This window comes from Mauremys reevesii, linkage group 9 (genome assembly GCF_016161935.1).
Source record: "Mauremys reevesii isolate NIE-2019 linkage group 9, ASM1616193v1, whole genome shotgun sequence".
NCBI lineage: Eukaryota > Metazoa > Chordata > Testudines > Geoemydidae > Mauremys > Mauremys reevesii.
In genome coordinates, this window is record NC_052631.1 from 7,052,576 (window position 1) to 7,068,367 (window position 15,792).

A 15,792-nucleotide genomic window follows, 5' to 3' on the forward strand; every position below is an offset into this window, starting at 1 on the left:
CTATGCCTATACTTAGAGCTGGGGATGCAATTTCCATCTTAGGCCGACTTATCAGCAATAGCTCTGAGCAAGCTAGCACACTACAAAGAGAGTGTAGATGAGGCATCACCAGCGATGGGTGGAGCTAGCTGCTCCGAGTACACAAGCATCTGAGATGCTAGCTACATACATGGGGCAGCTAGCCCTTCTTGCTGGTCCCACCGTGGCAGCCACACTTTATTTTTAGTGAGCTACCATGGGCATGTCTCTGCAACCTCCCTGTGAATTACATCCCCGGCTCGAAGCATAGACATACCCAGGGACAGATATATGTCTAGCATCTCTCAGCTAAAGAAAAGTGCATAGATCAGTGGTCCCCAACCTTTTCGTCTGGCGAGTGCCAGACAAAAGACCATGGCAGCAGTTGAGCATCCGCCAAAATGCTGCCGAATTTCTGCGGCATTTTGGCGGCGACGCCTCTCGATGATGTTGCTTGTCGGTGGCAAGCGGCGTCATCGAGAGGTGTCGCCGCCGAAATGCCTCCGAAATTTGGCGGCATTTTGGCGGATGCTCGACCGCTGGCCAGGACGCACCCGTGGGCACTGTGTTGGGGACCCCTGACATAGATTATGTCCCCCTGAGGCAACTTCTCACCAAGAGACTCAATAGAATTTTGTTTGGAAATTCACTTTTCTCTGACTCACTCTGTGCAATCACTTGTAGGAGCAATTCCCTTCTCTTGTTCCTTCTGTAGGGCATCGGGTGTGTTTGGGGGAACAGATGGCAAGAACTGAGCTCTTCATCTTCTTTGTCAACCTGCTGCGGGCGTTCACATTCCAGCTTCCAGAGGGAGTGAAGGAAGTCAATCTGGACTATATTTTAGGGGCTATATTGCAGCCATATCCATATAAGCTTCATGTAGTTCCACGCTAGTCTGAAATGAACCATAAAGTGGAGGTGATTCTGTCAGGGATTTTTTTTAATATCCATCTTGTACTTTATCTTATTCGTCTTATCTGATCATTCAGTATTGTGACAATGGATGGAGATATTTTTATTTAGGAACTTATTAAATGTTAACTTTTAAAAAATAAATGCATTTGCCAAAGATCAAGAAATCTTCAGTGTACACAAGTGCAAGATAACACCTATTGGAAAGAATTATCTAAACTATTTCTACTCAATAGAGATACTGATGAACTAGGTGTAGTACTTTAGAAAAGATCTGTGCATTACCAGGCAGCACTTAGTAGAGATGCCTGCTCAATGTGCTAATAAGATGTTAGACTGTATTACAAATGAGTCAAAAACAGCAGAAAATGAAATGACGTATGAATAGGTGATTCAGTCCCACCACTGATGCACAATTGCCCAGATACAATAAACATGCGTTATTTTAACTGAACTTCAGTGTGTACCATTCACTCATCTGTGTTCACAAAACATCTCTTCTCTCCTTCAAAAGTCCATTTAACATGTTTTTATCCAAAGGCTACCAATGTACTTTGGGTCCCCTTTCCTTTTACTCTCTTTGGGAGGACTACTCACAGTAGTAAAGTTAAGTATACACACGTCTGCAGTATTAGGGCCTCTCACAATCACCGTTCTTTTGAACATCTCTTTGGATTTGGCAATGTGATATGTCACTAGAGTATAATGGATACTTTTTTGTACGTTTTCTTCTCCTGGTTTCCTCATTAAATATTTACTGTCTTTTTACAAGTTGCTTATGCATCTGTTTTATTATATCAATCATGGCATCTTTAGGAACCAACTATTTTTTTCTTAAGAATCCCTCATTTCCTCTTACAACTCCATCTTCTTTTGAGAAGTTAGTGGAACAACAGTCTACTACTGGTTACTTTAAGTAACGGCACTGGACTGTTGAGAACTGAAGAAATTAGATCAAATTACCATCATTTCTTAGGGCCACCCCTAGATATAGCACCATTCTATGAAAATTAAGGGTTTGGTGCACTTGGTACTATCTTTTATTGCATCACAATCCCACTAATCTCAACAAAAATATATAGTCCTCTATTGATTCCACTTCTGAAAAGGTTCTGTTTCCAACTCAGCTGCATGCAGAAAGATTCTGGAGTGAATTTTGAAACTGAAAGTATCATTGTACATATGAATCTGCTGTAAAGTCAACATCAGAGAAGAATCGGGCCCTCTAGCTCTGCTTTTCAGCTCCCACTTAGCGGAAACCTGGGTTTCCAAAAGATTGCAAAGCTTGCCACAACACAACAAATAAAGCTTAAAGAAACACAAAGAGATTGAATGATCAATGATATTAACAGAAGACCTTTTAAACTCTTTATCATCACTGTACATTTATTAAAGAAAATACAATATCTAAAAAAACCACACTTGAGTAAGAAATATTTTAACAGGAATTAAGAAAACAACATTCGGGTTACCAGTAACATGGCGTTTCAAACCAACAGCTTTGCAAAAGTCATTTCTTCCTTCCCTTCCAGGTGTTCACATGGTGTAAGACATACTCACCTAAACTCATCCCTTCCAAACTTAGTTTCATGACAAATATTCCTAGTAGCATGGCCCATGATAAAGTACTCAGTAATAAGACTGGCAGTGATACAGATCTGGTCTATCCCTGTTCCAGTGTTCTTTGTTGGATCCTAGTCTTTCCTTCCTGAAAAAGGGACTCCCGTTTCTTTCTCCTACACAGTTCCTATCCTCCCCTGGTCTCCTGAGGTTGTTTTGTAAACTTGGATATTCTTCAGCAAATGTTCTTTCATTATGTACGCATAGGTCACATTTTTTTTTCTGCTTTAATTTTAAAACTTCAGCTTGAGTTAAAATATGTGCACATATCCTTTGTCCATATTTTTTAAGAACTGAGGTATAGCATTAAGTCTAGTTGTACGTCGCTGGTAGTAAAACATATGGAGGGGACGAATGCTCATCAGGATGCATGTGGTCAAGGTGGTATCTTTTCAGAGAGGACGTCACCAGGCTGGAAGTCAGTCTGAATGGAAAACCACTGGGCTCAGGGTATTTTCTGGTTACTTCATTTCAAACTGAAAATAGCCAGAGGTCAGGCTTTTCTAGTCTCTCTACTGTTATGATGTTGATGCAAGAATTCCAAATTACCTTTTCATCACAGCTGTAAAGGAGACCTGCAAAAAAGAGGCTGAATTGAAGCTATTTCATAGGTTAAAACCTGTAGTTTGTAACATGTTAAGAGTCTCAGAGAGGAAAAGATTGGCAGATATGCTTTAGCTAGACAGAGAAAAGGAAAATTCAGGAATTAAGGCCATGTATCATTACACATTCTCTTCCTGTTACTTGATACACTTAAATAGTCTCAAGGAAGTGATGCAAATCCCATAACTTCAGTACTTTGGAACTAGACTGAACAGAACTCTGGGAATATACAATACAGCATACCACTGGCACCAGCTCTACATCAGTTCAATCCTTGAGGGGGCCATTTAGGGATCTGGGGCAAAATCAGTACTTGGTCCTGCTAGTGAAGGCAGGGGACTGGACTCGATGACCTTCAAGGTCCCTTCCAGTTCTATGAGAGGTATGTTAATCTCTCTCTCTCTCTCAGTGCCATTGCCCACTTGTCCCAGTGCCTGAGACACACAACTACCTGAATGAAAAGCAAGTGGTGGGGCTGGTAGGAAAGGGGAAGGCACTGCGTAGTCTCAGAGTCCTAAGAGGACTCGTGACCATTCCTACTCAACCAAACAGCAGCTATAACCAAAAGTGTGTTAATATTTGATTAACAGGGAGACTGCACCTTTTTCTTTCAGATGTAGACCCAGCACAGTAAGCCATGTTTCCATTTCCTTCAGGCTAAACTACTGCAGTGTACTCCACATGGCATAGACCAGGAAGGGAACATCGTTGTTTAAATACACAGCAGCCCACTTTTAGGTAAGGCAGACTAACAAAACCACATCACCGAAATTGGTCCATGCTCACCACTGGCTTCCCTTCAAAAACCTGAACTGCTTCTAGGTTCTAGTCTTTATAACCTTCACCCAGCTAGGCCTTCTTAAACTCAGAGATCATCTCTTTCTGTATCTTAGCTGCAATCAATGAGGAGATTGTGGCTGTCATCTTCAAACTGAAATTCTCAGGAGGTTTGAAGCAGGGTATTCTCAGGGGAGTGCCACTGTCACTTTACCCTACCACCGGACAGCAGGGTAGACCCAAGTCTTACTACCCTTAGGGAATAATGTAAGGCCTGGTCTACACTACGTGTTTAAACTGAATTTAGCAGCGTTAAACCGATTTAACCCTGCACCCGTCCACACAACGAGGCCCTTTATATCGATATAAAGGGCTCTTTAAACCGATTTCTGTACTCCTCCCCGACGAGAGGAGTAGCGCTGAAATCGGCATTGCCATGTCGGATTAGGGTTAGTGTGGCCGCAAATCAACGGTATTGGCCTCTGGGCGGTATCCCACAGTGCACCATTGTGACCGCTCTGGAAAGCAATCTGAACTCGGATGCACTGGCCAGGTAGACAGGAAAAGCCCCGCAAACTTTTGAATTTCATTTCCTGTTTGCCCAGCGTGGAGCTCTGATCAGCACGGGTGGCGATGCAGTCCCAAATCCAAAAAGAGCTCCAGCATGGACCGTACAGGAGATACTGGATCTGATCACTGTATGGGGAGACAAATCTGTTCTATCAGAGCTCCGTTACAGAAGACGAAATGACAAAGCATTTGAAAAAATCTCCAGGCTATGATAGACAGAGTCCACAGCACAGTGCTGTGTGACAAGCGTAACGGAAAGCCAAAGAATCAAATGGACGCTCATGGAGGGAGGGAGGGGGTACTGAGGACTCCAGCTATCCCCCAGTCCCCGCAGTCTCCGAAAAGCATTTGCATTCTTGGCTGAGCTCCCAATGCCTGAAGGGTCAAAAACATTTTCCCAGGTATTTCAGGGTATATGTCGTCAATCTACACCCTTCTCCCCACCACAAAAGAAAAGGGAAAAAAAAGTTTCTCGCCTTTTTTCAATGTCACCTTATGTCTACTGCATGCTGCTGGTAGACGGGGTGCTGCAGCGCTGAACACCAGCATCCCCTTCCCGGTGGCAGACGGTACAATATGACTGCTATCCATCATCATCATCAGCCCGTGAGTGCTCCTGGCTGGCCTCGGTGAGGTCAGCCGGGGGCGCCTGGGTAAAAATGAGAATGACACGGTCATTCCCGGCAGATGGTACAGAACGGCTGGTAACCGTCTTCATCATAGCAACTGGAGGCTGAGCTCCATCAGCCCCACCCCCCCCTTTCATGTCTAAAGAAAAGATTCTGTACTGCCTGGACTATCATAGCAGCAGGAGGCTGGGCTCCTCACCCTCCCACCCTTTAATGTCCTGCCTGGACTATTATAGCAGCTGGAGGCTTCTTCCTCCTCATTTTCATCTCACTAAAAAGTCAGTGTTTCTTATTCCTGCATTCTTTATTACTTCATCACACAAATGGGGGGACACTGCGATGGTAGCCCAGGAGGGTTGGGGGAGGAGGGAAGCAACGGGTGGGGTTGTTGCAGGGGCACCCCCTAGAATGGCATGCAGCTCATCATTTCTGCAGGATCTCTGGGGCTCTGACACGGAGCGGCTGTGCTCTGGTTCTCTAGTACACTTGCCCCATATTCTAGGCAGGACTGACTCTATTTTTAGACAAAACATAAAGAAGGGAATGACCTGGGAAGTCATTCCCATTTTTGTCCATGCGCCCCTGGCCGACCTCAGCGAGGCCAGCCAGGAGCACCCATGACAGCAGCAGACAGTACAGAACGACTGATAACCGTCATCTCATCGCCAATTTACAATGGCATGGCAGATGGTGCAATAGGGATGGTAACCGTCTCTGCTACCTTGCAAAGGCAAATGAATGCTGCTGTGTAGCATTGCAGTACTGCGTCTGTCAGCAGCATCCAGTACACATACAGTGACAGTGACAAAAGGCAAAACAGGCTCCATGGTTGCCATGCTATGGCGTCTGCCAGGGCAATCCAGGGAAAAAGGGCACGAAATGATTGTCTGCCGTTGCTTTCACGGAGGAAGGATTGAGTGACGACATTTACCCAGAATCACCCGCGACACTATTTTTGCATTGGGATCTCAATCCAGAATTCCAATGGGCGGAGGAGACTGCGGGAACTATGGGATAGCTACGGGATAGCTACCCACAGTGCAACGCTCCGGAAATCGACGCTAGCCTCAGTACATGGACGCACACCGCCGAATTAATGTGCTTAGTGTGGCCGTGTGCACTCAACTTTATACAATCTGTTTTACAAAACCGGTTTATGTAAAATCGGAATAATCCCGTAGTGTAGACATACCCTAAGAATCATTTCTCTAGATAGGCCCATCCCTCAGTAACAACAGCCTGTCAACGTTTGCCCTAGAGACAGGCAAGAACCACATCTAAGAAAGAAATGAATAATGAGCAAGAAATGGAAATAATGCTATTATTAATTAGGTGTTATAGCTCCTAGATTCTAAAGCAATGGCCACCATTAGAAATGTATATATATGTTTCCATCTCCAATTTCTGGGAAATAAAAGTCCAGTTTTTTGTGTGGTTTTGAGGACAAAGTATAATCACGGGTCACCACAACCTAGAGCAAGAAAATTAGTAAGCCAACTGATACCCTGTGTTTTTTTGTTCGCTTGTTTGTTCTGTGCGTAATTGGCCTCTTTCCCTCTTGGAGGTTTTATCAGGTTGGTATTTGTCTTGCCTAATAAGTAAGCAGTGTTATCAAGAACACTCTCTGATTTAAAATGCAAGTAAGATTTTATTTTAACACCGTTGCAAAAAAATAATATTTTTGGATCTTTCCCCCCCTAAAATAAAAATATCTTAAGTGCCAGAAACTCAGAACTCATGCCCAATCCTGCAACAACATTGTGTGCATGTGTAGTGGGAGGGGGGGGAGGAAATCAGTGACATGTTAAACATGTTGCATTTACTTGACCAAAACAGCTCAGAGCCCAATGTGAATTATCATTATAGCATATTGTGTGTGCAAGCAAACACAAATGTAGACCTACTAAGGCGTGCAGGGCAATCATCTCCAGGTTTTCCCTCCTCTTTTTTTCCTGTATTATTAGTATTAATTTCTAAATATTGTAGTAGTGCCTAAAGTCCCCAACACAGGTCAGAGCCCATTGAGTGAGGAAAAGGATTGGCTATATAAATAAAATGATAAGAGTGATGATGGTGACACAAAGGGAGAAGAATACAGTTAAATCTATGTATATGTACACATACGCACACATACGCACACAAAGATACACACTTGATTAATAACTTTTAAAATGCAAATATAAGCGTCAATTATTGCCATAAGCCCATCACAGCTATTAGTTCACCAGATTCTCACAGGCTTTACAGCAGAGGTGGGTATTGAGGATGGATTTGAAGGAGTCAGTATGGCTTTATAGATCATTTCAGAAAGGGGATTCCATGTGTATGAGGCAGCATGAGAGAAGACAAAGAGCTATAGTATAATTGCTACTTTGCAGACTGGGAAAACGAAAAGAGAGGTTTACTGATGTGCCCAAGGACAAACAATTAGCAACGGAGTGGAATTAGAACTTTCAAATTCCTGTATACCAGTCCTTGGTGCAAATGATTAGCTAATATGTATCTGTTTGCCTCTCTGACTTCCAGTGTACCTCAATCTCAGTGCCACTGAAATTCAAATGCCACCTACTTCTTGCAATATTTGTCCAAGGGTCTCCTGGCTCTGAATGCATTTCCTATTTGAAAAGAAAAGAGAAAATTACTTCAGTGCAAAGCATTAGTAGTTTCCTATTGTCTCATCTTCCAGGAAACTCTACCTGTCTCTCTCAAGATCTAACCTCCCTACTTCCTGCAGACCTTAGATCAGAGCCTCCCACAGGCCTAACCTACTTCCTTGTAGGCCCAAGTGTTCATCAGGTTAACACCTGATCCCATTAGTATCACTCCTTCAGATACGGGGCTGGTAATTATGGCACAGATGAAGCCAGCCCTACTTCCCTTAAAGGGCCAGTCATCCCAGTCACCCTGTGGTAGTGGTACAAAGACGTTATAATAAATATGAAAACATTACTATTATAAATAATTGTGTAGTGTTGTCCTATGCGCTGTTACATGTGAAATTTAGAAACAGTGTAAACCCAAACACACACCTATATACTTTTACCTGTCTATTTTGGTTGTTATGACCACTGTGAAATTGCCTTCAGTATTAGGCAAGTACGTTGAAGGTACAATTACATAATTCCCTGCAGAGAGTCTGCACAGTTGGCTCACTTCCTGTGAGTAGCAATGAGGTACACAGCTAACCAGTGGCTCCAAGTGCAGAAAAGAACAAGTGTGTGGTTTCCAACTGCTGTTAGGCACCTGAAGACATTAAAATAATTTCAGATCTCACACCTTTAAAACAAACCAGTGTGTTCCATAAATAATCTACCCCTCCAAATACACACCCTATTTCATATAATGATCGTTATTTACTCAGGATCACTTATCAGTTGACAGGAAAAAAATATTTATTGGGGGAGAGGGGCAGGAGAGATTCATGCCTGATTACCAAGATTGAGTCTTAGTCACCAAACATTCCAAACCATTTGCATCTGTGCAAAAATGAAAAAAAATCTACTCATTTTAAAGAAGTGTATAATTTAATATAGAGTTAACTAGCTATAGTCTTAGTGTTAAATAAAACCCTTCAAACGTTCAGAAAATCTATAAGTACTGGCTGCTGCGTGACTTCTAAAACAGAATATGACAAGGGTTCAGTGGAACCAGAAATCTGGTTGCTAAGCTATCCAGTCATGCATTGTAATACCCTACACTCTACTGTACCTGTGAACTAATACAGTTCAAATGTCTATTTGTATTGGCCCAAATGTAATCATTTATAGGCTGCATTTCCATTCTCCAAGGTAAAAGACACCTGCATAAAAGTGATGGATTTAGTTGATTCTTGTAAATGAAACAATCAGATTGACTGGGGTAAATCATACCTGGAAGATATGAAACCCTATTGGACGACACTTGCTATCTTGACAGTGCTGGCGGAGGGTGACTTTCACGCTGCGCTCTTCTGTTCCTGCAGGGACGGAGAGGGGAAAGCAGGGATTGGTATGGAAGGAGTGGAAGTTCCTGCTACCTCCAGCACTTTGGCCGTTTTTCCAGCATCCCTGTAGCTGCACAGTCTCCCATTCACCTGGTGGGAGCTCTTCACAGAGGGCAGCATCAGTGGGTGGTGGTTTTATCTCACTATTAAATGCAAGACAGAAAGGAAAAGTAGTGTACAAAAGATGAAAGATTTCCATGACTGCAATTCACCATCCTTAATGCTCAGCTGTCAAAATATGGACAAATACTAGTAATGAAATGTGTCAAGAAATGCAAACTCTTGTCAGTCAAGCATTTCCATTAACTGTCAATTCAATGCCAATCATTGCCACGTATAAATATAATTAAATGCAAAACCTGAACATTTGTGGAACAGAAAAAATAAATACCATAAAGTAAAAATTAAGATCTCTACAGCACCTTTAATCTGGCCACATTGCTCAATATAAATTTAAAGTATAAGCACATTAAAATATGTATTTAAGAAATAGCAAGAGAAAATACAACATGCTGCATTAGTTTATTGATTAAATTTATCTTTTGAATTTCCTAACATTGATGCATTTAGTTTCTTAACCTTAATGTTCCATGAACTTACATTTTTGCATTTAATTTCCCTAGGGTTCCCCCACTAAATAGGGCAAGGGGGAAAAAGAAAGAAGGAAATATGAAAGCAATGTAGCTCTCAGAGTCCTTCCCCACCCGCCCACAGAGCTCCAGAAGACATCTACCCTGGATAAAGTGAACACAGCACAGAACTGTGCAACATCCAAGATGTACTGATGCCTGCAGTAATTGTGCAGCAGTAAGATTCTTGTATAAAACACACCAGACCCTGGATGAAGTATATTCTCCACAATATGCACACTGCAAAGAACTACAGCAGTTCACCTCTGAAAAGTGTGCACTTCTTCCCGACACTGGGCCTCTCTTGGGTCAAAAAGGGATTTAGATGGCCACCCCCAGGTCCCTTGAGGTACTATAGTACGGGTGGGGAATCTTATTTCTATCAGAGGCCATTGACCCACATTAAAAATCAGTCAGGGGCCAGACACAGCCCTGGGTTGGGATCAGAGGTTTGAGCAAGTGCCCACAGCTGCAGCCCCACAAGGTGGGGGCGCAAGGGGACACGGAGGCTCTGGGACAAGGCCAGAAATGAGGAGTTCCAGGTGCGGGAGGGGATTCCAGGCTGGGGCGGGAGCGGGGGAGTGCAGAAGGGGGTGAGGGATCTGGGGTGGGGCTGGGGATGAAGGGTTTGGGTTGCAGGAGGGAGTGCCGGGCTGGTGCCAAGGGATTTGAAGTGAGGGAGTGGGCTCAGGGCTGTGGCAGGGGTTTAGGGTACGGGCTCCAGGAGGGAGTTGGGATGTGGGAGGGGATTCAGGGCGTGGGCTCCAGCCGGGCGGCACTTACCACAGGCAGCCCTTGGTTGGCGGCGCAGAGGGGCTAAGGCAGGCTCCCTGCCTACCCTGGCTCTGCACTGCTCCCAGAAGCAGCCGGCATGTCCAGCCCCCAGGCGGAGGGGCCAGGCAGCTCAGCGCGGTGTGCGCGGCCAGCACTCACAAGCACTGATCCCGCAGCTCCCACTGGCCGCGGTTCCTGGCCAATGGGAGCTGCGGAGCTGGCACTGGGGGGGGCGGGGCAGCACACAGAGCTTCCCTGATCGCCCCTCCACCTAGGGGCCGCAAGGACATGCCGGCAATCCGGCGCACGCAACTCCAGCCCAGCTGGGGAGGAGGAGGAGGACGCCGAATCTCAAGGCTTTCGGCCCGTGGCGCGGAGACTTGCTGCAGGCCAGACAAAATGAAGCAGCGGCCCAGAGGCTCCCCACCACTGTACTAAGGATTTCAAACATCTCCGAGATCCCACTCAAAGAGCCAGGAGAGGTGCACATTATAGAGCCGTACTAAAAACCTGAACTCAAAAGATTTAGCACCTTCTTTACGTGTACCTCTCCTAACCATAGTTCAGGTGACAGCAAGCCCTCATAAAAGGTATAATGCTTTACTTAAACTGTCAACAGGGTTTTTGTGGGATTTGCTATTTCTCTTCCTTTGTGAACATACCTGAGGCAGATTCTTCCCGTTGAGAATACACGAAGCAGAAAGTCGCTCTCTGCATCCTTCAGAAAGATGCTAGGGACAATAAGGTAATAACCAGCGGCAAGGTCACAGCGCAGATGTACTTCTCTGTCATAAGAATGACAAATGGTACTGGCAACCGGAGGAGCAGAGAGGGTCTTTGGTAGGTTAAACCGCCTCTTCTCCACCTAAAATAGACACACAATGTAGCATAGCATTGAAGGTAAATTGATAAGATTATAGCAAAAGTTAAATGGGGTCAAATATTCAGTCAACAAACCCCAAATCCACAGCACCACAAGTGTGTGTTTTGCCATCTGGCAGACCATGCGCATGATGCAGATATTATTTGCAAACCTGTCTCAAAGGGTCAGATTCAGAATAGCACTCATGAGGGTGAGCAATTTGGGGTGGAAAAATGAAAGCTGCTTCCCCCTTTTTGTGCCCTTGAGCAGTGCTGGACAGAATTTCACTGAGGACTGTAGTCCCTTTTCTCACACAGCTTCCCTGTGGAAGTTAATGCCAGAAAGGGGGCAAGAAAGGGTGAGGTAAGTACAGGGAAATGGTCCACCATCTCACTCATGCATCAGCCAATGGAGCAGACCACACATATAGCACATTACACCATCTCAAAAGGTCACAGAGCATTGCTCTGGCATATTTATCCTGGGAGTTCCCAGGAAGAATTCTCTCTCAGCTAGAATTGCTCTTGGGGGTATCAGTTACAAACCGGCCCCATGCAGAACCGATCCAGCATGCCCCAGGGCAGAATTTTGCCCAAAGGAAATACAAAATTCTGATACATTGTTGTGCTTTCATTCAGATTAGATTTACCCAGGAGCCAACACGGTCAAACCATAAACCATGGGAAGCTCTTATTTTCCATGCAAAGTTCAGTGGTGCTGAACCTTGTACAACGGCTACTTTTTCAAACAAATACTTTTTCGGGAATCTCATGTAGTCTCAGGGCAGGCTAAGGCTCAGCAACTACCAAAGCACATTTTGTAAAGTGAGCAACTGTTATAAAAAAATGTGAAAACAATTTGTTTTAATTTACTCTTTTCAAAACAACAACAACAAAAATGAACAGGCTGGAGCAAACCAGGCCCAGACTGAAAACCTGTCTGCCACGTTTCAGCTGAAAGGAAACTTTTTCAGTGAAGGGCAAACATTTTAAGTCTTACGCTTTGTTATACCTAAAATATTGTGTAACAGAGATCTGTGGGGAATTAAAGGAGATTAGGAGAAAAATACCACTCATATTTTGAGTTAAAGAGTTTGGCCTGAGCATCAGTAAAATAAGCCTTCATCCACTACTAACTATGTTCTTGTTTACAAAAGTAAAGAAGAAGAAAAAAGCTGTTAGAAGATATTTCCATAGTGCAAATTAAAGTTGGAGGTGAAATTATATTAATGAGCCCGGGGCAGATCATTGTGCAACTGGCAAGCATAAAAACCCATTTCTGAAGTTTTTGAACACCTCCGTGATAGCCTGAGTATGCAAAACAGAGTTGCACAAAATTGCATATACAAATGAGTAGAATTATTTTCAGTTGTACGAGGCATTTCTGAAATTAGTTTCCTTCCTATGCAGATTGTGTTGCATTCTGGGTACCCACATTATTAGACAGAGTTTAAGAAACTAGAAAGAACCCAGAGAAAAGCAACAAAACAAGTAGTGTGGTGAAAGGACGGACTTATGAGAAGAGATTAACAGAGATTTTAAAAGATTAAAACATATATAAGAGGTGATAATTAAGGGAGGGACATAACAGTACACAAACATGTGAAGGGTGTAGACACCAAGGCGGGAGAGGAACCTCATAGGATAGTACAAGGGGGTTCACTAAGAGAAAGGGGTTGACATTAAGAAAGGGAAAAAGTAGGCAGATTATCAGGAAAAACTTTCTAATACTGCAATGTCCTGACTGGGGGAACAGTCTCCAAAGAGAAGTAGTGGAAGATTCACTGCTTGGAATGTTTAAAAATAAACTGAATAAAGCCCTGGTAGATGTACAATAAGCAACAATCCTTCACTGACCCTGTGAGATGGGAAGGCTCGTCTAATAGGTCTTTTACACCCCGACTTCTATGAACAATTGACACATGGCATTGCGATAGCCAATGAGTGACTATGTCAGATGCTCCTGTTTTTCTGGAAACTTTTCTTCTTGGCCCAACTAGAAGTTTGAAAAGTTACCCCTAATTACCTTCCAGATATGCAGTCCCACAGCCTGGTAATTCTTCCCTTGAATGCCTTCAGTCAGAGATGAACCTTCCTCTGCTAAGCGAGTCAGATTCCGAGTTCTTCCAGCCCAATCGGCACAGTACTTCCTGGGTTTCTGCAGAAGAGCAATGCACACCTCACTCTGCTCACATATCCTCAGCCAGAACTTGGGGTTAATAGGGAAGCTGTTGTTGTTACGGCAACCACCTGCAGACTGGCCTTTCACCCAAGAGCCACAGAGATTCTGAGTATGACTCAGCACTTTCTCTAATAAAGAAAAACAGGTAATGCACATCAGCAATCGGAAACAATTCATTTTTGTGGCTCAGGAGTCTCCAGACTGAAAGCATTGCTGTGGCAGTGCCATTTTCTGTGAGCTAACGTTCACAGCCAAGATATCCCAAGCCAGTCAGAGTGGGAAGCTGAGGAACTTTATCCTTAAAGATCATATGCAGAACTATTTCTACAAGTCTGAAACCTCAAATTTGTCTCCCAGTTGGAAGAGATCATTACAGGGCTCCCTAATACAATTTTCTACAGGAAAGGACTAACCCCCACACCAAGGGGCCAGACATAGCAAACAATTCTTCAGCCTGAAAAAAAAAAGGCTTTAAAACTCCTGTGCAATCTCCTTCTTTCCTCCCAGCAGCAACAGACACAGGAAAGGCCTACAGGCTGGGAAGGAAGGAGTAAAATACTGGTATTACTTCTTTTAAATATTTTGTATCTGATATTGCAGCAAACGAGGACAATAAAATAACCTAGATAGAGATTGTCTCATCTGCAAACATGAGCTGATGTTAAGAACTTTACAGCAAGCGTAGGTCAGAATTCCAATTCGCTACTCCACAGATCATCTTGAGGTGGGATGAAGGTGTAACTGCAACACCTACGCCTCTGGGGGTGTGGAGGAGCAGGAGGAGGAGAACTTACTACACTACTTAATCTGACCTGAATTCAGCAAACAATCTGTATTCCACAAAGCACTTAAGCACATGATTTAATACTTTGGTGAATAGGAATTGACTTACAAACGTGTTTACATGTTTTGCCAAATTGGGGCCAAAATGCCTTCTACTGGTCTTTCCCTGGACTAGGCACAGAAGCATAGAAATGAAAGGCAGAAGAGAACTTGAGGAGTCATCAAGTCCAGCCGCCTACAATGAGGCAGGATTACATAAACCTGGCTCCATTCCCCAGGCTTCTGTTCCTCTGATGCTGTTCAGATGACCTAATTCAGAACCAGATTCTCCCCATGCGCACCAGGGAAAGTGAGAGTTTGTAGTTGGCATCAGCTACTTATCTCCCCAGGCTTCAGCTACTGCACTGTTCTCCAGACAACCTAGCTTGACAGGTTATACTTCTGTTTTACCCTTTCACTGCTGTGAGCTGGACTCCAGCTATCATTCCCAAACCTCCTGATGCCTAGGCTGCATGGAATAGTGCATGGAGTATGCACTGTAACCATAAGGGCTAGAAACATTTTTTTAAATGAATGATGAGATTTCCGAGCATAATTCTATAGCAGGGAGGTCAGCTCTGCAGCAATCTACACAGCTTCAAAGTACGTGAGTCCCTGAGCTTTGCATAACCATTTTCACTTGCAACTCTTAAAATTATTGGCAAATAAGGAAGAGGATTTTTCCAGTAAATCAGAGAAATGTAGAGAAAGCAAAAACTTAATTACCAAGTCGGGGCCAGTTCTGTTCTCCAATCTCTCCCAGAGTACGCACTCAGTGCATACTCAATAAAATTTGGAAAAAGTTTTGGAAACCACAAAGGTCTAGTGGTAAACAAGTCTGATTTTGGCCTTTTTAAATTTAAATCAGATTTCCCCATTAAACTAATGTTTTGTTACGAATAGTCCCCTTGCTACAATGTACCTGTATAGAGGCTCTGAAGCTCTCCATCTTCAGTGACTGGAAACCCAATGGTAATCTCATCAAACTCCTTGAAAAACTCTTCCTCCTCAACCCAGAATTCTCCTTCCTGGATCTGGGAAAGCAATTCTGAAGCAACTACTGGATCCAATTGGCTCCACCCTTGACCACTGCAAATAAATGCCCAAAAGTCAATGTCTAGGCTGTTTGCTCACACTCCCAATAGAGTTCTACAAAAATCTTCTATCAAAAATTGCTTAGTGAGAAAAAAAAATAGTTTTTAATTTTACTGTTTTTGTTCATCCATACAACACTTCCTCTAATTATTAATCAATTGGGACTGGAAACAGAAATTATAGATAGGCAATCTCTGTGAAGGAAGACCTAGAAACCTAGAGCGTAAGGGATTATGGAACATGCTCCCAGGTAAAACAGATAGCTTATTTACAATGTACACTGAACAATGTGAAAAGTACTTGTACTTTTGTTTATTG

General features: G+C 43.5%; 3 protein-coding genes across 13 annotated transcripts in view; 1 reads left to right on the forward strand and 2 right to left on the reverse strand.

Moving 5' to 3' along the window:
- The window catches only part of LOC120371914 (cytochrome P450 2J2-like), a 33,792-nt gene extending 32,875 nt beyond the window's left edge, over positions 1-917 (reverse strand). The window contains exon 1 of the mRNA XM_039488378.1: positions 684-917. The gene's annotated coding sequence lies outside the window, so the exon portion shown is untranslated. The remainder of the gene's footprint in view (positions 1-683) is intronic.
- The window catches only part of LOC120371913 (cytochrome P450 2J5-like), a 52,805-nt gene extending 48,913 nt beyond the window's left edge, over positions 1-3,892 (forward strand). For 4 of the 5 annotated variants that reach the window (XM_039488377.1, XM_039488375.1, XM_039488376.1 and 1 more), the window contains one exon: positions 734-1,661. In XM_039488377.1, the coding sequence (XP_039344311.1) occupies positions 734-912 (179 nt within the window). In that variant the 3' untranslated portion in view covers positions 913-1,661. Of the gene's footprint in view, positions 1-733; positions 1,662-3,767 lie in introns of those variants that run through there. The other variant, XM_039488374.1, reaches the window with a different exon arrangement.
- The window catches only part of CAPN10 (calpain 10), a 38,171-nt gene continuing 24,669 nt past the window's right edge, over positions 2,291-15,792 (reverse strand). For 4 of the 7 annotated variants that reach the window (XM_039488366.1, XM_039488368.1, XM_039488367.1 and 1 more), the window contains exons 8-15: positions 15,302-15,468; positions 13,402-13,685; positions 11,177-11,379; positions 8,999-9,254; positions 8,173-8,372; positions 7,699-7,744; positions 6,322-6,406; positions 2,291-3,125 (exon numbers count right to left, since the gene is read on the reverse strand). In XM_039488366.1, the coding sequence (XP_039344300.1) occupies positions 6,338-6,406; positions 7,699-7,744; positions 8,173-8,372; positions 8,999-9,254; positions 11,177-11,379; positions 13,402-13,685; positions 15,302-15,468 (1,225 nt within the window). In that variant the 3' untranslated portion in view covers positions 2,291-3,125; positions 6,322-6,337. Of the gene's footprint in view, positions 3,126-6,321; positions 6,407-7,660; positions 7,745-8,172; positions 8,373-8,998; positions 9,255-11,176; positions 11,380-13,401; positions 13,686-15,301; positions 15,469-15,792 lie in introns of all 7 variants that reach the window. The other 3 variants (XM_039488372.1, XM_039488371.1, XM_039488370.1) reach the window with 3 other exon arrangements.